This window comes from Perca flavescens, chromosome 7 (assembly GCF_004354835.1).
Source record: "Perca flavescens isolate YP-PL-M2 chromosome 7, PFLA_1.0, whole genome shotgun sequence".
Lineage (NCBI taxonomy): Eukaryota > Metazoa > Chordata > Actinopteri > Perciformes > Percidae > Perca > Perca flavescens.
Genome location: NC_041337.1, coordinates 26140949 through 26159952, shown reverse-complemented (window position 1 = coordinate 26159952; position 19004 = coordinate 26140949). Strand labels below are relative to the sequence as shown.

The window sequence follows — 19004 nt, the reverse complement described above, 5'->3', positions numbered from 1 at the left end:
TCGACCAGTCAGGAAGATCAAGCAACTACTTGACAAGATCAGTATCACACACACACACACACACACACCAAATGAAACCTGCAAATCAATGAATTTTCACTGCTGACAGCTCCGACAGAGTTGAATCTTATCATTTTTTGAGTTTATCATCGAAAGAATATCACCTGCTATGTATTTATTACTTTTGCTTAAGCTTTTCATAATGTTGTCTTTAAACTTTTGTTTTTTTCCAGATACCTGCAGCTTCTGCAGGGAAAAGAAATGTATCCCTGCCTAGTGGATGCAGAGGGACATGTGATCTCATTCCCACCTATTACCAACAGTGAGAAAACCAAGGTGTGTATGTCTGTTTTCTTCCTGGTTATCATAATTATATCCTCCCATAAGAGAGAATTTCATATGTAATACTGTCATATGGTGGAAATGATGTCCACAGAGAAAACTGAACCCAGTAACACATCAGACATGCCATATTGTCCCACAGTTTTTCTCCGTCTTCTAACTGTATAATAGAAATGATAACAGGATCAGCTGATTGTACTTTACAGATCAAGAAGTCTACCAAAGAGTTGTTCTTGGAGGTGACGAGTGCAGCCAGCCTGCAGACCTGTAAAGATGTTATGGACGCTCTGATTGTAGTAAGATTCATTTTTCCTCTTTTCTCTGTCAAGAACGAATGAGTCAATTTAATTATAACTGGGATTTTATTTTCATAGTTTGGGCCATTGCTTCTGTTATTATTATTATTATTATTATTATTATTATTATTATTATTATTATTATTATTATTATTATAGTTTCTGTAGGTAGGGACAGATACAAAAAACATAGATAAGCCTAAACAGTCATCTGATGTATATATCATAATGTTTTTAGCTGAAGCTTGTTCACGACACTTGTCCCTAGGGCTTTTGGTTAAAAATAAAAATACAAATTAACATTCTTAAAAATAAGAGAGATGAAATAAAATGGAATGAAATGAAAAAGCAAAGAAAGTATACAGAAAGAGCACAGTGTAAAAACTAAACAACAATATCTGATTGAAGTGTTGCCTGTTGACAAATGTAACATTTCTGATTTATTTACAGCTTTTAGAACCACATGTAATATGTTAATAAATCCATTGTGTTTTCTTTGGTCAGCCACTGTAGCTACAGCTGCTAATGGTAACCTAGTCTATATCGACGACGTTTCACTTCCGGGATAGTTCAGGTGCTGCCAGAAATTCTGCTGGATGTCCTTCATTTTGGCCAGATGTCAGATTTATGAAGACTATGGTTAACTGCTCCTCAGATCTCTGCAGGGTAAATCCAGACAGCTTGCTAGACTCTGTCCAATCTGAGTTTTCTGTTGCATAACCAAAACAACCTTTGAACATACACGTTCCATCAATACAAGTTCCTTCCCGAGGCTATTTTGCAGTGGCACCGTCCGCCCAAGATGATTGTGATTGGTTTAAAGAAATGCCAATCAACCAGAGCACGTTTTTCTCCTATCCCAGAATGCTGGATGTGCCAGGCGCTTCTCCGCAGCGCTGTGTAGATAGGTTTGTCTGGCAAAGTGAGACTAATGTTACCTAACCAAACGATGTGGGAACATAAACTGCATCCTGTGCAGCAGAGGATTTTTTTGCTCTCAAAAGTTCAACTTCTTAACAACCTTTATGGGTCGAACTACTCCATATTGGGTTTTTTAGGATAGTTATATATCTGGAACAGGATTCTGCAGTTAAGTTTTACATTTCTCTAGCCAATGATCAAACTGACAAAAGTATTTAATTGAATGAATGTTTATTGTGATACGAATGAAACTTCATTATGCTTACAGAGGTAAACTATGGAAGCGGAGAACTCCCAGGATCTGCAAAAGAACAGGAAATATTCAATTCAGATAATTTAAGCAACTTGTAATTCAACGCATTTTTATCGTCGCTGTGAGTTTTTTTTGTGGCTGTCCCAGAGTGAACAGCCAAATGGACCTTTAAGATACTTACAATCACATATGTAGGCCACCTCCAGATACTTGTAGGTGTTGACGCAGGGGTCTCCAAACACAGAGTTGCTTGCTGCGATGGTACAGCTGTTCTTCCCATTACAGCTGTGGATGCAAAGTGACATGAGTGAAAACAGGCTTTGAATAATATGGAGCATATAAAATCTGAACTGCGTTATTAAGGTGGTAATTTTCTTTATATGTTATAAAATCTCAGCCTGTCTATCAGCAAAGAAAATCGCCATGAACATATGACTACAGACTTTGTCATAGCGGTCATCATTTTTGCAGATTGCAGTTCCTTCTTGCTGCAGTACACCACACACTGAACTGAGCTTCTCCAGCCCAACACCAACACCAGATGTACTTTTTTAGGCCTTGAATGATTTGTGCATGTGAAATGCCTCCTTTTTTTATCCCTTCTTTTGTCAATTTTACTTTCTAACTTACTGAGTTAACCTAGCAAGAATTCCAATTAATTTGGACTTTGTCTATCGTATCAAGACTATTTCTTCACCGTTACATATTCCATATGTACGGGGATGTTCCCCCTGTGATCTGGTTCGTGGATACTTCTTTAAGACACGCCCTGTAAAGCACCTGTCCTGGTGTGGAATCACTGATAATTTGATCGGAACCATCTCCGAGCGGCTGGAGAGATAGTCTCTTCACTCAGAGAACCAAGGTTACAACGTAACCGATCGATCTGTGCCAATAGGAAATAGTTCCTTTAATTTTTTATCAATATATTCAGTAAAGGTTGTGCAACTGTACCTGTCAGCAACTTTGCGTGTGGGGCTTGAGCAGTAGATATTTTGAATTTGATTGAGAGGCCGTTGGTAAATGCAGGTGGTCTGGTCACGACGTCCATAGTCGGCACCATACACAAATATAACCTGTCCTTGATCTGTCAAACAAAAGGAAGAACAATTGGTACAATTGGCAAGGTGGAGAAGACAACAATGTAGTGAAGATTTAGAGGTCTGATGCACTGAAAATGTAATTATGCTTGTCACATCAATCCACCATAAATGCAAAAAATATTACCACATTGGAGTTTCGCCAAAGAGCCCTCACAGGCATCAAGGTGAACTGTCAAAGTAACATAAAGGAATCACATTACTCTATAAAACCTGCAGCTTCTTTTCTTTATGCAGACATGTGACAATGTGACTCACTTGCTGGGAGGCAGGTGTATTTGGTTTCCAGGTATTTGTAGGTGCCATAGCAGGGATCAGAGGTATAAAATACGTTGATGTTTAGTTCACACACCCGCTTGCCATCACACCTGTAAACGCATTACAAGCATGTTTTTAGCACAACATTTAACTTTTAACACACTTTCCTGTTATAGGCTAGCTCATCAATGTACTACATTTGATTAATTTCATGTAAATGATTTGAATGATGCATGTATATTAGTAGTAGTAGTATATTATTCTTTACAATTATGATTGTATGTAATTTGTACCTTTTCTTGACGACGTCCACTGTGCCAGCTTGAGAGCAGTTTGTATTAGCGAGCTGTGCCGGAGGTCTTCCCTCACTGCAGGTCACAGCGTCTGCACGTCCATACAGTGCTGTCTGCACACTGATCACTCCGTCATCTGTTACACAGCAAGGGAGAAATGAGGAAACAAGACAAGTTGTATAATGGCTTCAACAACTTCATTGTATTTGTATGGCAATAACATATTTTTATTTGATATATTGACTGAGCCTAAAATTTCTACAGGCTCAGCTGATACTGTTTTAAGTATTTTGTGTTTCTCTCTGCCACAGTATATTTTCTGGTTACTAAAGCCCAAAATGTTTTTAATGCCTCAATACTGGTTGCATCAGTTTATTAAGGCCGTCAAACCTAAATGTACCACTCACAGTGGACACAAAGACTTAAGAGTGTTCAGTCATACCGCAGCTCAGGTGCTGGACATTCCCGTCGCTGCCACAGGTGATAGCTTTCTCTGTGGAGACAACTAAAATAATAGATATGAAAGAATACGTTAAAGTGTGTTTAAGCCACATACTGTATGCAGAAAATAAATGCATGCATCATTATTATCATTCACTCAGATAAGTTACCTGCTGTCATGAGCGAACATGTTGCTGCCAGCACTGGAAAAGAAACATCACTGTCAAACTGTGCCAGCCAACATAAGCAAAAGTTACAAAGTCTCTCTCTAAAAAAATATTCTTTTTTATTGTGCTTTATCCTAAACCCCTGTCGCATGCACATTTGTCACAAATAGCTCAAATTGATGAGAAGAAAAATTCCACCGCAAATAACCTACCATATTCAGTGGTGGAATGTAACTATGTACATTTACTCAAGTGCTGTAGGCCCAGTGGTGTAGTCTAATAGTGGGTATACTGTACCACTTTTTTTTCCTGGCTCAGAATGGGCCTTTGTGTGGTGAAGGGAGCATACTGGCGTTAGTGTAGGCAGAGCATTTGGGCCGGGTCGCTACGCACACACTACCCACTGAGCTCAGTGAGGAGCGGGTCAATGAAAGATGAGAACAGTCTCTCTGCATGTTCTATTTGTTTTATTCATTTATTATTTCAGGACAATGCACATTCAATGAACATGTACAGCAGTACATGTAAAAGTGCCAGATTATAGCCCAGGGGCTAATTTCCATCTGTAGTCCATTAGGCAGGTTGAAGTTACAATAAAAAGGACAGAAGATATACAGTAGTAACATTTGCTATATAAAACAGGGAGAAACAGGATGAAAGAAAAAGAAAAACAGGCCAATTCATTAGTAGCTAACAATCCAACAATCCAACAATTCATAGGCCTTCAAGTAGTCCTACAGCAGAAATGATTAGCCGATTTAACCCTTAGTTGATTGACACAACTGTTTTGATCGTTTCCAGTTTCTAAAGTGTGAGGATTTTAGTACTTTTACTTCATAGGATCTGAATACTTCTTCCACCACAGACCATTTTGCGCCAAACACAGAAGTTATGTGTGCGAATCAGCCTCTTTGTTTCGGGGATGTTACCATACCTATTGGTATGGTATTATGGCAAATAGATAAGGATGTAGCCTACTGTCTTACCCTACCGAGCACCTTGAAACTCCAATCACATAGCCTATATCAAAGCTTTAGCTTCTTCAGCAAGAGAGCAGAAATCAAACTTAATTCCTATTTTTACATGAACACCCATATAATGAGTTCTAGTTGTCAGTTGCAGGCTACTTACACAGTGTGGTGCTGAGTCTGAAGCAGAGCATGGTTTTAGAAGATCCGGTCTGAGGTGAACAGTAAGACAGATGCTGGCTGGAAGAGACACACCTGTAGGCTGTTATGCTGGATCAAGAACTGCCTTTGCCTTATATAGGCCTACAATACAATAGCCTGGTTTATCAGTATGCCGACTCACATTACGGAAATATCATGAGGTGGGACCATGGGTGCAACTTGCAAAAATCCCAGAACAAATTATATGACAGCATTGCAAAACTCATTAGAAGGGTATACAAAGTCCATTACTTGTGGTAATGTTGCAGTCATCCACCTGTTCAGGTTTTTCCATAACAAATACATCAATCCTCTCTCTCTCATTTCTCACATTTTCTTGAAGGAGAGCTCCTTGTTTTGAGCTATGGACTGAGGAGTTTAGTCCCATTTTTTTAAGCTTGTGTGACTAAATAGTCTTCCTAATGTATGACACTACGCTCATCACAGCAATGTATGACAGTTCTCAGTGTTTTCATCTTTTAGACTTGCAGTAACAGGTGCTCCCAGTTGATTTTATTTACAGTAAATTGTTTGAGGTTCCTGTAAACTTTTTTCAGTGGACTTCCTGGAACACTGTAAACAGTAATAGCATGCAGTTGTGTGAATGTGATAAGGGCGTTCCTGCAAAAGAGAGGCTGCCTCTTAGTGAACCTTCCCTGAATAAGTAATGGTTTAAAAAAAAAAAGCCCCTATTGTTATTTTTTTGTCTCTGGACTTCCTGGAAGATCCATATAACACTTGGGGTCACTGTAGTAGAGCTTTGCTTGTGCATATTTCTTTAGATTCTTGTTAAGTAATAAAAAGCAAAAAATAATACAATCTGATCACAAACTGACAAGACACATGCTGCTGATTAAATGTATTTTATTTAAAACATGTTTATTGTGATCTTATTGTAATTTCAGTAGGCTACATTTAGCCTACTCTGGAGTGATGGAAGGATCTGCAAAGCAAAATGTGTTACTGAAGGATGGTTAAATGAACAGCATTTTACACTTTATCAGCACAGCACAATGTTTCTAAAATCAAGAACCAATCTAACCCCAAACCTATGCATTAATAGAGCCTACATTTTACGATTTGTTTTTATCGTTGCTAAGATAGTTGTTTAAGCAGTTGATATATCTCTGTGTTGTAAATGTTACATTCTATTCTGTGAAAATGTATTTAAATTGCTATCATAAATTGGTATCATAACTTGGCACACTGTTTTCCTTCCTGATGACAGTATATGTGCGCCTGCTCTACCACTGAATCAACCCGCCCACACCAATCCTCCTTTTCTCTGGTGAACTTTTCTTATCTATCTATACTCTCACGTCATCAGAGTAAATGCAGCGAATGTTAGAAGATAAAAATAACAGTGTTTTCCCTAGCTTTGTAGAAGACTTAGGTGTGCGTATTTGGTGTGTATTTGGCAGGGGTTTAGGTGTCCATCCTCAAGAAAATGTTATGTTTTTCACTGAGTGTGAGATAAGACTCATATACATCACAACTGCACTGAATGCACCTTGCACAACCTTGCACAATAGGTTTATCTACATCCTATCTTTACTAGGGAAACAGTTGTACATTTTTTACTCCCCAACTTGTACATTAACTTTATCTATATCTGTTGAATCAGTTGTACATTTTATTTAAATTATATATATTTTAAATATTGCTTGTGTAGTATTCAATTATTATTTAATGTATATTGTTTCCTATTATTTAATGTATACTCTGTAAGTGTGCTGTGTGTCTGATATTTGTGCTGCTGCAACACCATTATTTCCCATTTTTTTGGGATCAATAAAAAACATCTATCTATCTATCTATCTGGCTAAAAAAAGAAAGAAAGAAGAAACTATTTCACTTTGTGGGTTTTTGCGTCTCTTTGTAGTTATGTTGTGTCTCTTTGTACTCAGTTAGTGTCCTTTTTGTGTAGTTTCTGCGTCTCTTTTTCACATCATAACCCTTATTATAACCATATCACTGTCTAAAATGTTGGAAAATCTAGGGCAGATCACAAATGAATATCACTCAAAAAGTGAGTCTAACTACAAAAAGTCTTTCAGTCTTTCGGTTTAGGTGTGGCCCAAAACGGCTCGGGTGCTGCACCTAAACCTTATAATAGCAGGGAAAATCCTGAATAGCCTATTCTTGTGTGTCTCATTAAACCTTTAGAACATTGTATAACTGAACCCTGCTTTGTGTCACTTTGTTCTCCAAGCTCATAACTGCTTTCAGAACAAACTCAGAGTTCAAGCCAGTAGATGGTACCACTAAAACAATTGTGATTGGATTGTTTCATAACACTCTGCATCACTGCTCTTTCCCACCCCATACTGTATTCCACATCATGTTTTCCTCCTTCCTTCCTTTACATTTGGACCACAGACTTCAGTAGTGAAATTATGCAAACTGGCCTTTCAACTACTTACATCCACATATGTAAGCCACCTCCAGGTACTTGAAAGTGCCGTGACAGGGGTCTCCAAATACTGAGTTGCTTGCTTTGATAATACAGCTGTTTTTCCCATCGCAGCTGTGGAGGCAGAGTGACATGTGAGTGAATACAGGCTGGAATGTGCGCTGGAGCCTATAAAAGTGGATGGCATCACAAATTTGCAGCTATCACTGTACTGCAGTTATAAAGTTAAATATACCATGATTATGACAGCTTTCAACATGAAATACAAGTTGACAAAGACAACTGTACCTGTCAGAAACTGTGCTTGCGGGACGTGAGCAGTCAGTTTTTTGGATCTCAGAAGCAGGCCGTTTGTAGGTGCATGTGCTTTGGTCGCGGCGTCCATAATCAGCACCATAGACAGATATAACCTGCCCTTCATCTGGCAAGAAGAGGAGGAAGAGTTGGAAACAAATACAAAACATTTGCTTTGCGAGGCAGGTGACCATGACCAAAGACAAAGTATGATTTTAAGATGAGTGCTGAAGTGACATGAAAATACAAGAGAGCTGATGTTTGTAATTTTAATCCACCATAGAGACACAAAGATAACGTGATCTTACCACAATGCAGGTATGCCAAAGAGTGCTCACATGTCACATGGTGAACTGTCAAAATAACAGGAATCACATTAAACATAATTATTAGAAGAAAAAGAAGAGGAAGAAGACATACTTTATGGACACAAAGGGACATTTTATTTAGTTTAGTCTGTTATTTACACACACACGCACACACACACACACACACACACACAGGCAGGAAATACGCACACACAAACAGGACCATGCAATAATGGAAATATTTCAGAGCTAGGGGGTTGCCCATGGACAGATGCCCTGAGCATTTGGGAGTCCGGTGCCTTGCTCAAGGGCACCCCGGCAGTGCCCAGGAGGCAAACTGGCACCTCTCCAGCTACTAGTCCTCATTCCACATTCTGTACCCTCTGGTTCCAAAGTCATGTCCCCACGGACTGAGCTACCGCAAAAGTCACACACCTTCTTCTTCCTCGATTCAGATCAAACTACTAAAAACAGAAATATAGTCCACTGATGACTTACAGACTGGAAACACAATACCTCCTGTTTAAATTACTAGCACTCAAAACTTAAAAGCTTAAAACATGTAAATCCCTAGTGAAAATAAGTCAAGGAAAATATCATTGGAAACCCTTTTTTTCATATGACACTCAGAATGTCCCATTGATGCAACAAGCCATGTATACTGTATATGAACATACTTTATATGTTCTGTATAGTTAAAAACCTTTGGACATCCTGGCAACAAAATCAGCCTGTAAATAAAGCAAGTGAAAACCAAGCAAAATTAGGCTTTTTGCAGTTTTGCTTTAATGTAATGCAGACATGTGACTGACTTGCTGGGAGGCAGGTGTACTTGGTCTGTAGATATTTAAAAGTGTCTTGGCAGGGATCCCGTGTTCCTAAGACATCCAGGCTTACTTCACACACTTTTTTTCCATCACACCTACAGGGAGGACATAAAGAGCATGATTCAAGCAGAATCACAACGAAACACAGTGCTGTGACTTGGGCCAATGTGAGGGGCAAGGCAAGGCAGCTTTAGCAACAAGGCAATTCAAAGTGCTTTACATAAAACATTAAAGAGCAGTTAGAAACAAAACAGAATAAACAGACTAAAATACAGTAAAAGTTACAGTGCAGTGTAATAAATGAACAATTACTTAAAAAGGCAGCATCAAAAAAGAAAGTCTTGAGCCTTGATTTAAAAGAACAGAGTTGCAGCAGAGCTGCATTTTGAGAGAATAAGAGATTATTTCCTTCCTAATCCTCGAAGGAATGTAGGATGCATAAGGAAACTGAAGAATGCACTCAAAACTAAAGCACAAAGGATCTGGTGTCCCTCTTTCTATCTAGCACTGAATATGGAAGTAATTGATGGCACTGCAGATGCTTGTAAAATTGGAATACACATGCTCGTACTATTGTTCTTGTTGTCTGGTTGTATGTTTTTGTTTACTTTTTGAATAGAAGTCTCTCAGTAGCTGCATTTAGAATACATTTAATGATAAAAAAAACAGTATCTTATTCTATGATTGTACACGCAATACCTTTTCTTGAGGATGTCCAATGTGTCCTCTAGAGAGCACTCTGTATTGGCAAGCTGTTCCTCAGGTTTTCCCTCACCGCAGGTCACACTGTCTGCACGTCCATATAGTGCTTCCTGCACACTGATCACTCCGCCATCTGTGATACAGCAAAGAGGGAGAAATTAGAAAATTAGTCAAATTAATATTACTGTTTTTTCTACTTGCAGAGATTACTTAATCAGTTTTGATTATGATGCCAACTAATCAACTCATTCTGTTCATCCTGTGACATGCATATCAAAATGTTTTCTTCCACCTAAAAGTTTTTAATACTTTTACACTCAGATTAGTCAAATGATTATAATAAAAAAAAAACAGTAATAATCAAACCAGCTCTTTAGTGCTGCCAAAATATGCACTGTTGTGGACAGAAAGTCTTAGGAAAGAGAGGCATACCACAGCTCAGGCGATGGACAGTGTTGACTTCACAGGTGGTAACTGTCTCTGTGGCAACAACTAAAAACATATGGAAGTATTAGTTTAACACAAAGGCATATACTGTACGTAAAAATGTATTCAAGCACCCAGATATATTTACCTGGACTTAGAAGCACATAGGTTGCTGCCAGCACTGAAACAAAAGAAACATTAAATGGACCATACATATTTATTTATTTCATCTTAATGAGTCAGCCTAAACTGATTTATTAAGATTAAGATTTAAATAAGACTTGTTGTTATTATGGTCATCAGTATACTCACAGAGAGTGGTGCTGAGGCTGAGCATGGTTAAGCAGGACCCAGTGGTAGGTACCCAGTGAGAATAATGGTGGATACAGAAACACTCAGTATTTATTCATTTGGATCCAGGGCTGTCTATGTCTATTGTGCAAAACAAACCTGAAGCTGACTCCAGTGGCTCCTATTCAGCTGGCTGAAATTTCTAAAATGAGAATACCATGACAATCCCATGAGGGAAGACAGACATCCAGTCTCAGAGCAAGAGGCCCGAGCACTTTAGTGAACCAGGCAAAGCACACAGACATACTGTACCAGCAGAGAAACTGAGCTGATGAGAGGTGCAGCAGTTGGATAATGGCTATTCCTACTTTTTCTTAGCTATGGCAAAATAATGCAACTAAATACATTGAATACTTTATTGTAATGATTGCTATATTCTGGTGGAACTGACAAAGCTAAAGGTGGGTAGAGCAGGCGCACATATACTGAGAGGTTTATGCCTTCGCAGAGGTCCAGGGTTTGAATCCGACCTGTGACGATTTACTGCATGTCTTCCCCCTCTCTCTCTCCCCTTTCTCACCTAGCTGTCCTATCAAATAAATGCGGAAAAGCCCAAAAATTAATCTTAAAAAATAAAATAAAAAAGTGTATCAGAGAACAAGCCTGTCTCCTAAAAATACACATCAAACTAAATGGCTTGCCTGGTATGTTTTGGAAGAAATGTGTGTGGATAATGGCAACCCTTTTTTCCAGTTCTTTGACACTAGGCGCTATACGATCACTTATATGCTACGTGTAAAAAAATAAAAAATAAAACGCTATAGAAAACGTAAGGAGAAAGGTGGATGGGAAAATTTCAAAGAAAAGAGGGCCAAGTCTCTCGAGACTGATGCAGCAAAATGCAAAAAGCTCACAGAGCGAGCAGCAGCAGTAATGTTATAGTCCTTGACAACCAAAGCAGCACTGCATCACTTAGCCAGAGTGTAGACAAACTGACAAAGCTAAAGGTGGGTAGAGCAGGCGCACATATACTGAGAGGTTTATGCCTTCGCAGAGGTCCAGGGTTTGAATCCGACCTGTGACGATTTACTGCATGTCTTCCCCCTCTCTCTCTCCCCTTTCTCACCTAGCTGTCCTATCAAATAAATGCGGAAAAGCCCAAAAATTAATCTTAAAAAATGGAGGACCAAGTGGAAACTGGGCCTGAGCATCCACAGCCTGGTCATGATGAGGGACAGACTTAATTCAGAGTTAATTTCACATCAGCAAGAGGTACTGGTAAGTGCCAGGAGCAGGACACATTGTAATAGGCTGCCTTTATTCCTATCTTAGCGAATTGCATAGTCAGCTATCAACATGGGTGTGTTGATAGATACATGTTGGTGCCTTTAGTGCTGTCAAACTTAACTGAGGCTGAGGCTTCATTAATAAACACAACCCCAATTATCATCATTGGTTTTGAGGTGTGAATACCTTGTCTGATAGGCTCAGGGACGGAGTGGGGCTAAAAATAGATAGATTTGTTCAGCTGTTGGAAAGAAAAGAAGGGGTGTAGTTTGACAAAAGGAACTGAATAACTAACTTAAGTTGTTTCTCAAAGTTATCTAATTTCTGATGAAAAAATTCAAATGTCTTATTTGGTCAAGAGCTTTCTTGTGATTTACAGTAACTGCAGAAAACCCAGGCACCAATATCCTTAAGAAAACTATTTAAAATAGCCAATTTTGACAGTTCCCGAGATATCACAAACACATAAAGCTGGACATTGATATAGCAATGTTAAGAGACGCAGCCAAACTGACAGATAACGTACCCTAAAGAAGAATGAAAGAACTGGTGATTAGGTAAATAGGACCATTCAATATCCAAATATGTTTCCTCATAATTCCTTATAAAATATTATGAGCTAGTGTACTGTAGGCTATCATACTATATTATTGTATTAGCATCAGTGCTTATATCTACAAGACTGTGACCTAGTATTTTCCTGTCTATATATATTGCCTTTTTATGGAGTATGTCATCATTGATACTTAGTTTTAGAGATACTGTAGATGTGTGATTCAGTGGGACTTAAATATCCAACACAGGCTGGCAAGCATTATTTCAACAAATGTTTGTCCGTCTTACATTTTAAAGCTAAACTATAACACAAAATAAAATAAAGCACATTTACAATCTGAGTTAATTATAATGAGCCTGATCATAGTAGAGAAAAAGTGCAGAGAAAAAGTCATGTGCAGGACTTGTTTTGAAAAACGTGAGGCTAGTGGGAGTAGGAAAAGCAACTTCAGGAAAACATAAATCACAATGTTTTTTTTATGATGACTCAAGACAACTGGCAAAAATACTATCCAAAATGGGAAGAAAATGTTGCCACCTACAGTTGCAGTCAACAATGTTCTGTTGGTGGCGCCTTCATGTCTGGTAGTAAGACGTGAGAAACTGGGATTCAATGGTTTGTCAAATAAGGATCTAGGTATAACCTGATAGGGGCAGACATGGGAAATCCAGGTTGTCTAGAGTTTCATGGCCTAAAAAAAAACAATATGGATTTTTTTCCTACACACAACAGCGATGTGTTTTCAGCTTGTGAGTATGTGTATGTGTGTGTGTGTGTGTGTGTGTGTCATCATTGCACAATGTGATCCTAGAGACACCTACTGTAGCACAAAATACCACAGAGGCAGTTTTGAGTACTTTGCCTGGTGTTAATATGTCATTGCAAGATGATCTCTAATTCTAGTTGGGAAAGAAACAAAACCACTGCAGCCAAAGGCCCTATCTGATACAATGTTTTGGTGAAAATATAGAGAGGATAAGGGACAGAAGTTAGAAAAAATAGCTTCCTTCCAAACAGAAGGGTCCTCTTCGCCTACTTTCAACCCACCAGGATTCTGTCTGCAGGATCACAGTTTGCCATGATGACACACACACAAACACACACACACACACACACACACACACACACACACACACACACACACACACACACACACACACACACACACACACACACACAATTTGACAAGGTGAAAACAATACCAGCATCGGTCTCATCTGGTAAACATATGTTTAAAAAAACAAATGAAATGGGACCATTTCTATTTTTTTTAAAGAGACCCCTGGTGGCAGTTGGTAGAAATAACAGACTCAGAGAAAGTACCTGTGAGATCTCAAGTCTTCTGTGAGTCACAAACACCATCTACTGGTGTTTGGAGATAAGTGTCTAGTCAGATGACTCACTCAATCACTGGCCAAGTCTGTGCATTAAAGTCACTGTAGCACAGTGTGTGTTGCCAGGTGGAGTTGCACTAAACAGCTGTAGAAAACAGCTGTATAAATGAGCAGCAGATCAGCCAAACAATATGAAATGCTTCAGCTTCAGTGGGGGTCGACTACAAACATATTTAGTTATGGTATTGGGGCAAAAGTACACTCGCATTGCAAATTACCAGATATTTTTTTGTTAAGTTTAGTCTGGTTATCACTGTTGTATAATCAATTATAATCAAGAAATCAGACAAATGTAACCTCACTATGTAATCACACTGTAGGATACAGATGGGTCTGCTGAGGTTTCTTCCTAAAAGGGAGTTTTTTCTTGCCACTGTCGCAATAGCCACTGCTAATGCTTGCTCTTGAGGGAATTACTGTAATTGTTGGGGTTTTGGAATTTATAGAGTGTGGTCTAGACCTACTCTATCTGTAAAGTGTCTCGAGATAACTTTTGTTATGATTTGATACTATAAATAAAATTGAATTGAATTGAATAGATTTACAGGTCCCACACACATTGGCCCTCATTTATCAAAAGTGCGTACACCAAATTTCCAGTGTACACCTGGCGTACACCCGAAACCACGGTGACTTTGAGATTTTTCAATATGGACGTTGGCGTAGGGCACGCTCAAATCCTACGCCAGCTCAGGAGGTGGTGTACATGTACGCACGTTTTGAGTTAGTGCGGAAATGCACAGAAAAACAATTCCTAACACCACAAAACTCACTGACAAACTAAAAGAAGACCTCTATGCGCCGGTATGCAACATTGTTTTAGCCTGGGGGGGTTCTGTACAACATCTCACAGGAAAACACGGTGCCATAAATGATGCCCAGAGAGCAGTGTCCAGAACAGCCCTATCTGGGGGCTATACGAAGGAGACAGGATATTATTCCTCGCTTTTAAAAGGTAGTGTTATGTTTGGCACTGATATTCAATACAGGAAACATGACGATGCACAACATTTTTATTTATTTTTCAGGTTTTTGTTTCTCTTTCAAGTGAATGATTTATTTCTGCCATTGACCAAGTTATTTTGGCTTGTTTTTCCAGCCCCTCTGCTGAAAAATGACATCACTTTACTGTAACGCAGCCTTTAAAACCAGGAAAAGATAACACATATGCCATATTACGATATCCAAAATTTAAGGTGATATCTAGTCTCATGTCACGATATCGATATAATATCGATATATTGCCCAGCTCTATGAAATTGAAATTCAGTTGTCTATACTCAGTTGACTATGCCTGCCTCATGATCTCACAGTCAGCAAGTAAATAACTTTACTTTCAGTTTTTTAAGTTTTCAGTTAATTAACAATCGATACAGCATAGTATAATGATATTTTTTCATGGCAATACTGTATCGATACACGAACGCCAAGTATTGCTCTTTTATTATATAAATTGCACATGAGAATTTAACTTTTTGGTACTACTATAAAAACATCTATTGTTTTTTTTTGTCAATCCCATGTTGCAGCAATGAAATTGTAGGGAGATGAACATACAGAGAAATGGATCTTTTTATCTATTGGAGACATATTTTAAGTGGGAAAAAAGGTAATAAATTGCAACATATAATATGTTTAAAACTGCAATAATATTGTATCGTGATAATATCGTATCATGATAATATCGTATCGTAGGGCCTCTGGTGATTCACGCCACTATTTTATAAATAGGCCTTTAAAGTTTAATGAAATAAGTAAAAGTGAGCCGGCATACCAAGAAAACCAACACAATCCTCGAAGAAATGAGGACACATTTAACTCTCATGTGTGGCTCATATCTAGTCAATGAAATATTCCCATGCCTCAAACCCCATTTTCAGTAAATAACTCCACACAAATTCCATTTTGTTAAAAAAAAGAAAATTGTATATTAAAGAGACTCGAAATAGTCAGAAATCAGTTTATATCAATTCCCCGTTACATATCCTGTGTAGATAAGACACAAAGATTATATAAAACCTAACCTGAACCACACAGTTACAACAGTCTGTACAGTTTCACAGTACAGAATTGTTTTTTTCCCAAGATGACAACTATATCCAAAAAGTTGCCAACAATTAAAAACACAGCAAGACCTGACAAACAATAAAAATGTACAGTAAGACATGATTGTGTCTGTAAAAGTACAACCACAATTTAGCAAATTCATACACTTTGCAACTCTGCTGAGGCATAATCTCAAGAAATTACAGTCATGAAATAGCCACAATTAGAATATAGAACAATAGAACATTCCCTGAAAGAAACTGAGAAGTGTAAAGCTAAACTTTGTGCCTATGCTTGGGTTTGAAAGTAGAGAAGTTTGCGGAGGAAATTAAAGGAACCAGGCATTTGCTTGTAGAGCCCTTTTGCAGAGTTTTGGGAGACTTCATTATTTACCTGGAAATAAGCACAATCAATAATCAGATGTGTTTACGTTTAATTTAAAACACTCTAAATTGTGAAGGAGATTTAATAGAGCCCTAGCTAATTCTGCCGATATATTAAGAGAAGCTCACCATCATCAATATTGTGACCAAGTCGTCGGTAGCAGCGTTTTCATCAAGAATACGGTCTAGTGTCTCGACGTACCAGGAGCCTGACTGGGTGTCTCTCCAAGAAACATAACCTGTGTTGGTCACATTAGGCATTAGGAAGACATACATAGCACATAGTGAAGTTTATCTAAAAATAAACACAGATGCGTGAATGCAACACACACACACACACAGACAGACAGACAGACAGACAGACAGACAGACAGACAGACAGACAAACAAACACACACACACACACACCGGGAAAAGTAGAGTAGGACACCAGAATGTCACTCGGGGTGGGCAGCGTGGCTCTGGCGTCCAGTTCATCGGACGTGCTCAGAGAGTCGCTGCTGGATGACATCGGAATGGCATCCGTCTGATCATCTGCTCCACCGATGGATGGTTCAACCTCGTCAGGGGACACCTCAAAGCCTGTGTCTTTTTCACCTCAAGGATAAGAACAAATGTTTCCCTATGAGGCCAATTTAATTCATGGATTATGGATTTTACACAGGCTTCATTACTTTGAAGTTATTCAACAGTACGTTCAATGTTAGCTACCTCCTCCGCAGGCCTGGATGAAGAAAAGTTTGGGTTTGCCCTGTAAAGATGGACAATACTGGCCATTGAGGTAGTTTGTGATGTGCTGAACTGGGACATGCTGTCCGTCCACACCATACACGGCACCAGGGAAGCGGTTGTGACTCACCTATAAAACATAAATTATGTTTATAGTAGTTAATAGTATTATAACAACGTAGACCCCGGACTATTGAGCAACTTGAGTCGTACATCAAGCAAGAATGGGAAAGAATTCCACCTACAAAGCTTCACATCATCATGCATCAACATCAACTTTATTTTGGTCCACCGGGGACAAAATAAAGTTGAAAGTTGAAGTTAAATATAAGAATACATTACAATTCATCTGGATCTGAACTTGAGCAGGTCGGAGAGAAACATGACAAACACAGGACATGGCTTACCTCAGTCCCATGGGAAAGAATGATAACCACACAGCAGTCATATTGTGAATGGTCTTTCTTAGATAAAGCTGACAGTCCATGTTTGATTTGCTGAAATCCAGAAATGGGCTGTTAGCTTTAAAGCTCAAAGTTTTACATGTGGTGTCAGACATGTAAGCAGAAGAAATGACTCTTACTTTTTGTTTCAGGTTTGTCTTCACTTCTACAATAAAGTTGAGTGCCTTGAATCTTCTCTCCAGCTTGTCACAGTCTATGTTGGACCCTTTGCGACTGTTTAGTTCGCTCTTAGGCTCAAACTCTACGTTGTTTATGATGAGGCAATGTCCACATGGGCTGGCATCCATTTTATAGCTCTGACACACACACACACACACACACACACACACACACACACACACACACACACACACACACACACACACACAGGAAGCAGAGAAAGAGGCATGATGTAAATATATAATCCGAGCTTGCTTCTACAACATATTTTGTGTTTCTGTTGGTTGTAAGGTGGATGATCAATAAATGGTGTTTACCTGAATACTATCCCGTCGAGTTCTGCCTGTTGGCCTTGGTCTTATGTACTCTCTTTCAGGTGCTGTGACATAAGCATCAAATATGTGTTAAGCATCAATAAACTTCTCAAACTGTTACCAGCATGTAAATTAATCACATAGCTTACATGGACTGGGAGTAGTACTGGGTCTCTGTATTGGGTAGACCGGAACATCATCTTTTCTTTGCTTATCAACATCCATAGGAGAGGCTATTAAAGAAACGAGAAAGAGCACATATATGAGCCACCAAAATGTTATTATTATAAGACCAGAGTTACCCCCCCCCCAAAAAAAGAAAGAAAGACAGTTATACTAGTTAATTATATCATATCACACACTTACAAACTGGGAGAGGCTGGAGAACAGGGCGGACCACTTGCGTGGGTGTTGCAGGCTGTATCTGAACTGCTGGAGCTCCACCCTGAAGAAGCTCTGCCAAACGGTGCTGACCGGTCTCTTGAAGGCACTCCAGAAATAATGGAAAGGCTCGACTTCCACGGGTCTGCAAGTCCCGGACTAACTGTCTGGCCTGGTCACGTCTGGTCCCAGAGCTCTGACAGGAGACACAGTTACAGATGTGTAGCTAGCATTAACGTTACCTTGAATGCAACATGCACTAATGCAATAAATAACCTGAAACTTGATGCAGTAACCTAACGTTACAGCTGTCTTACCTTTATCTCATCAATCATGTCTTGGGTAAAAACTCCTTTTTCAAGAAGTCCGTCATAGAGGTTTGATGGGTCCAAATCTCTCACAAGATTGGTCCTATTGCGCTGAAGAATCTTCTTGTGACTTTCCTCCATTCTCCATTCACTAATAACCACCTACGTGAGGGTAGGGAGACAGAGCAGTATCATAAAAGCTTACAGAGACAGTCGGTATCCTAAAAGGTGCACGATAATCCCACTCGTTCGTGAAAGGAAAATGGAAATACCTTGTTCCTGTACTAGAAGTGTTTCATTTCTCTTGCATTAGACATTTCCTTGTTTACATCACCGTTGTATGTGATTGGTCCACTGAGAGAATACGGAGAGAGAAAAACGGGGTGCGTTTGATTATATTTACCGCGCGCCGCTGCCACACGGCCTGTTTACCACAACACATTCACACTAAAAATCGCGTCACGACTAGTAATAAATCAAAC

General features: G+C 39.0%; 3 protein-coding genes across 3 annotated transcripts in view; all 3 read right to left on the bottom strand.

Annotated features, from left to right (window-relative positions):
* Nucleotides 1-5314, bottom strand: part of LOC114558561 (uncharacterized) — a 39251-nt gene extending 33937 nt beyond the window's left edge. Inside the window, exons 1-8 of the mRNA XM_028582621.1 lie at nt 5203-5314; nt 4062-4107; nt 3906-4018; nt 3464-3599; nt 3171-3280; nt 3040-3084; nt 2767-2899; nt 1979-2097 (exon numbers count right to left, since the gene is read on the bottom strand). Of these exons, the coding sequence (XP_028438422.1) occupies nt 1979-2097; nt 2767-2899; nt 3040-3084; nt 3171-3280; nt 3464-3599; nt 3906-4018; nt 4062-4107; nt 5203-5233 (733 nt within the window). The 5' untranslated portion in view covers nt 5234-5314. The remainder of the gene's footprint in view (nt 1-1978; nt 2098-2766; nt 2900-3039; nt 3085-3170; nt 3281-3463; nt 3600-3905; nt 4019-4061; nt 4108-5202) is intronic.
* A 773-nt stretch (nt 5315-6087) lies between these two features.
* LOC114558862 (L-rhamnose-binding lectin SML) lies at nt 6088-10627 on the bottom strand. Its single transcript, XM_028583134.1, has 9 exons — nt 10523-10627; nt 10359-10391; nt 10217-10276; nt 9782-9917; nt 9068-9177; nt 8256-8300; nt 7942-8074; nt 7664-7767; nt 6088-6183 (listed from the first exon to the last, which is right to left on the bottom strand). The coding sequence occupies exons 1-9, from the start codon at nt 10545-10547 to the stop codon at nt 6161-6163; spliced, it is 669 nt and encodes a 222-aa protein (XP_028438935.1). The 5' UTR covers nt 10548-10627; the 3' UTR covers nt 6088-6160.
* Nucleotides 10628-15684: 5057 nt separating this feature from the next.
* casp9 (caspase 9, apoptosis-related cysteine peptidase) lies at nt 15685-18865 on the bottom strand. The gene is made up of 11 exons (XM_028583045.1): nt 18795-18865; nt 18532-18684; nt 18200-18410; nt 17983-18066; nt 17837-17898; nt 17480-17656; nt 17304-17393; nt 16879-17026; nt 16576-16764; nt 16297-16406; nt 15685-16177 (listed from the first exon to the last, which is right to left on the bottom strand). The coding sequence occupies exons 2-11, from the start codon at nt 18661-18663 to the stop codon at nt 16073-16075; spliced, it is 1308 nt and encodes a 435-aa protein (XP_028438846.1). The 5' UTR covers nt 18664-18684; nt 18795-18865; the 3' UTR covers nt 15685-16072.
* Between the last annotated feature and the right edge of the window lie 139 nt (nt 18866-19004).

Excerpts from the sequence above, each read along its gene's own strand:
- LOC114558862 (XM_028583134.1), bottom strand. The coding sequence starts at position 10,547 with ATGCTCAGCCTCAGCACCACTCTCT. Across the intron at positions 8,301-9,067 it reads GTACACCTGCCTCCCAGCAA|TTCACCATGTGACATGTGAG; the intron begins GTCAGTCACATG and ends TTATTTTGACAG. Across the intron at positions 7,768-7,941 it reads GCAAGCACAGTTTCTGACAG|CTGCGATGGGAAAAACAGCT; the intron begins GTACAGTTGTCT and ends CTGCCTCCACAG.
- casp9 (XM_028583045.1), bottom strand. The coding sequence starts at position 18,663 with ATGGAGGAAAGTCACAAGAAGATTCTTCAGCGCAATAGGACCAATCTT. Across the intron at positions 17,027-17,303 it reads TTCTTTCCCATGGGACTGAG|GTGAGTCACAACCGCTTCCC; the intron begins GTAAGCCATGTC and ends TATGTTTTATAG. Across the intron at positions 16,407-16,575 it reads GTCCTACTCTACTTTTCCCG|GTTATGTTTCTTGGAGAGAC; the intron begins GTGTGTGTGTGT and ends TGACCAACACAG.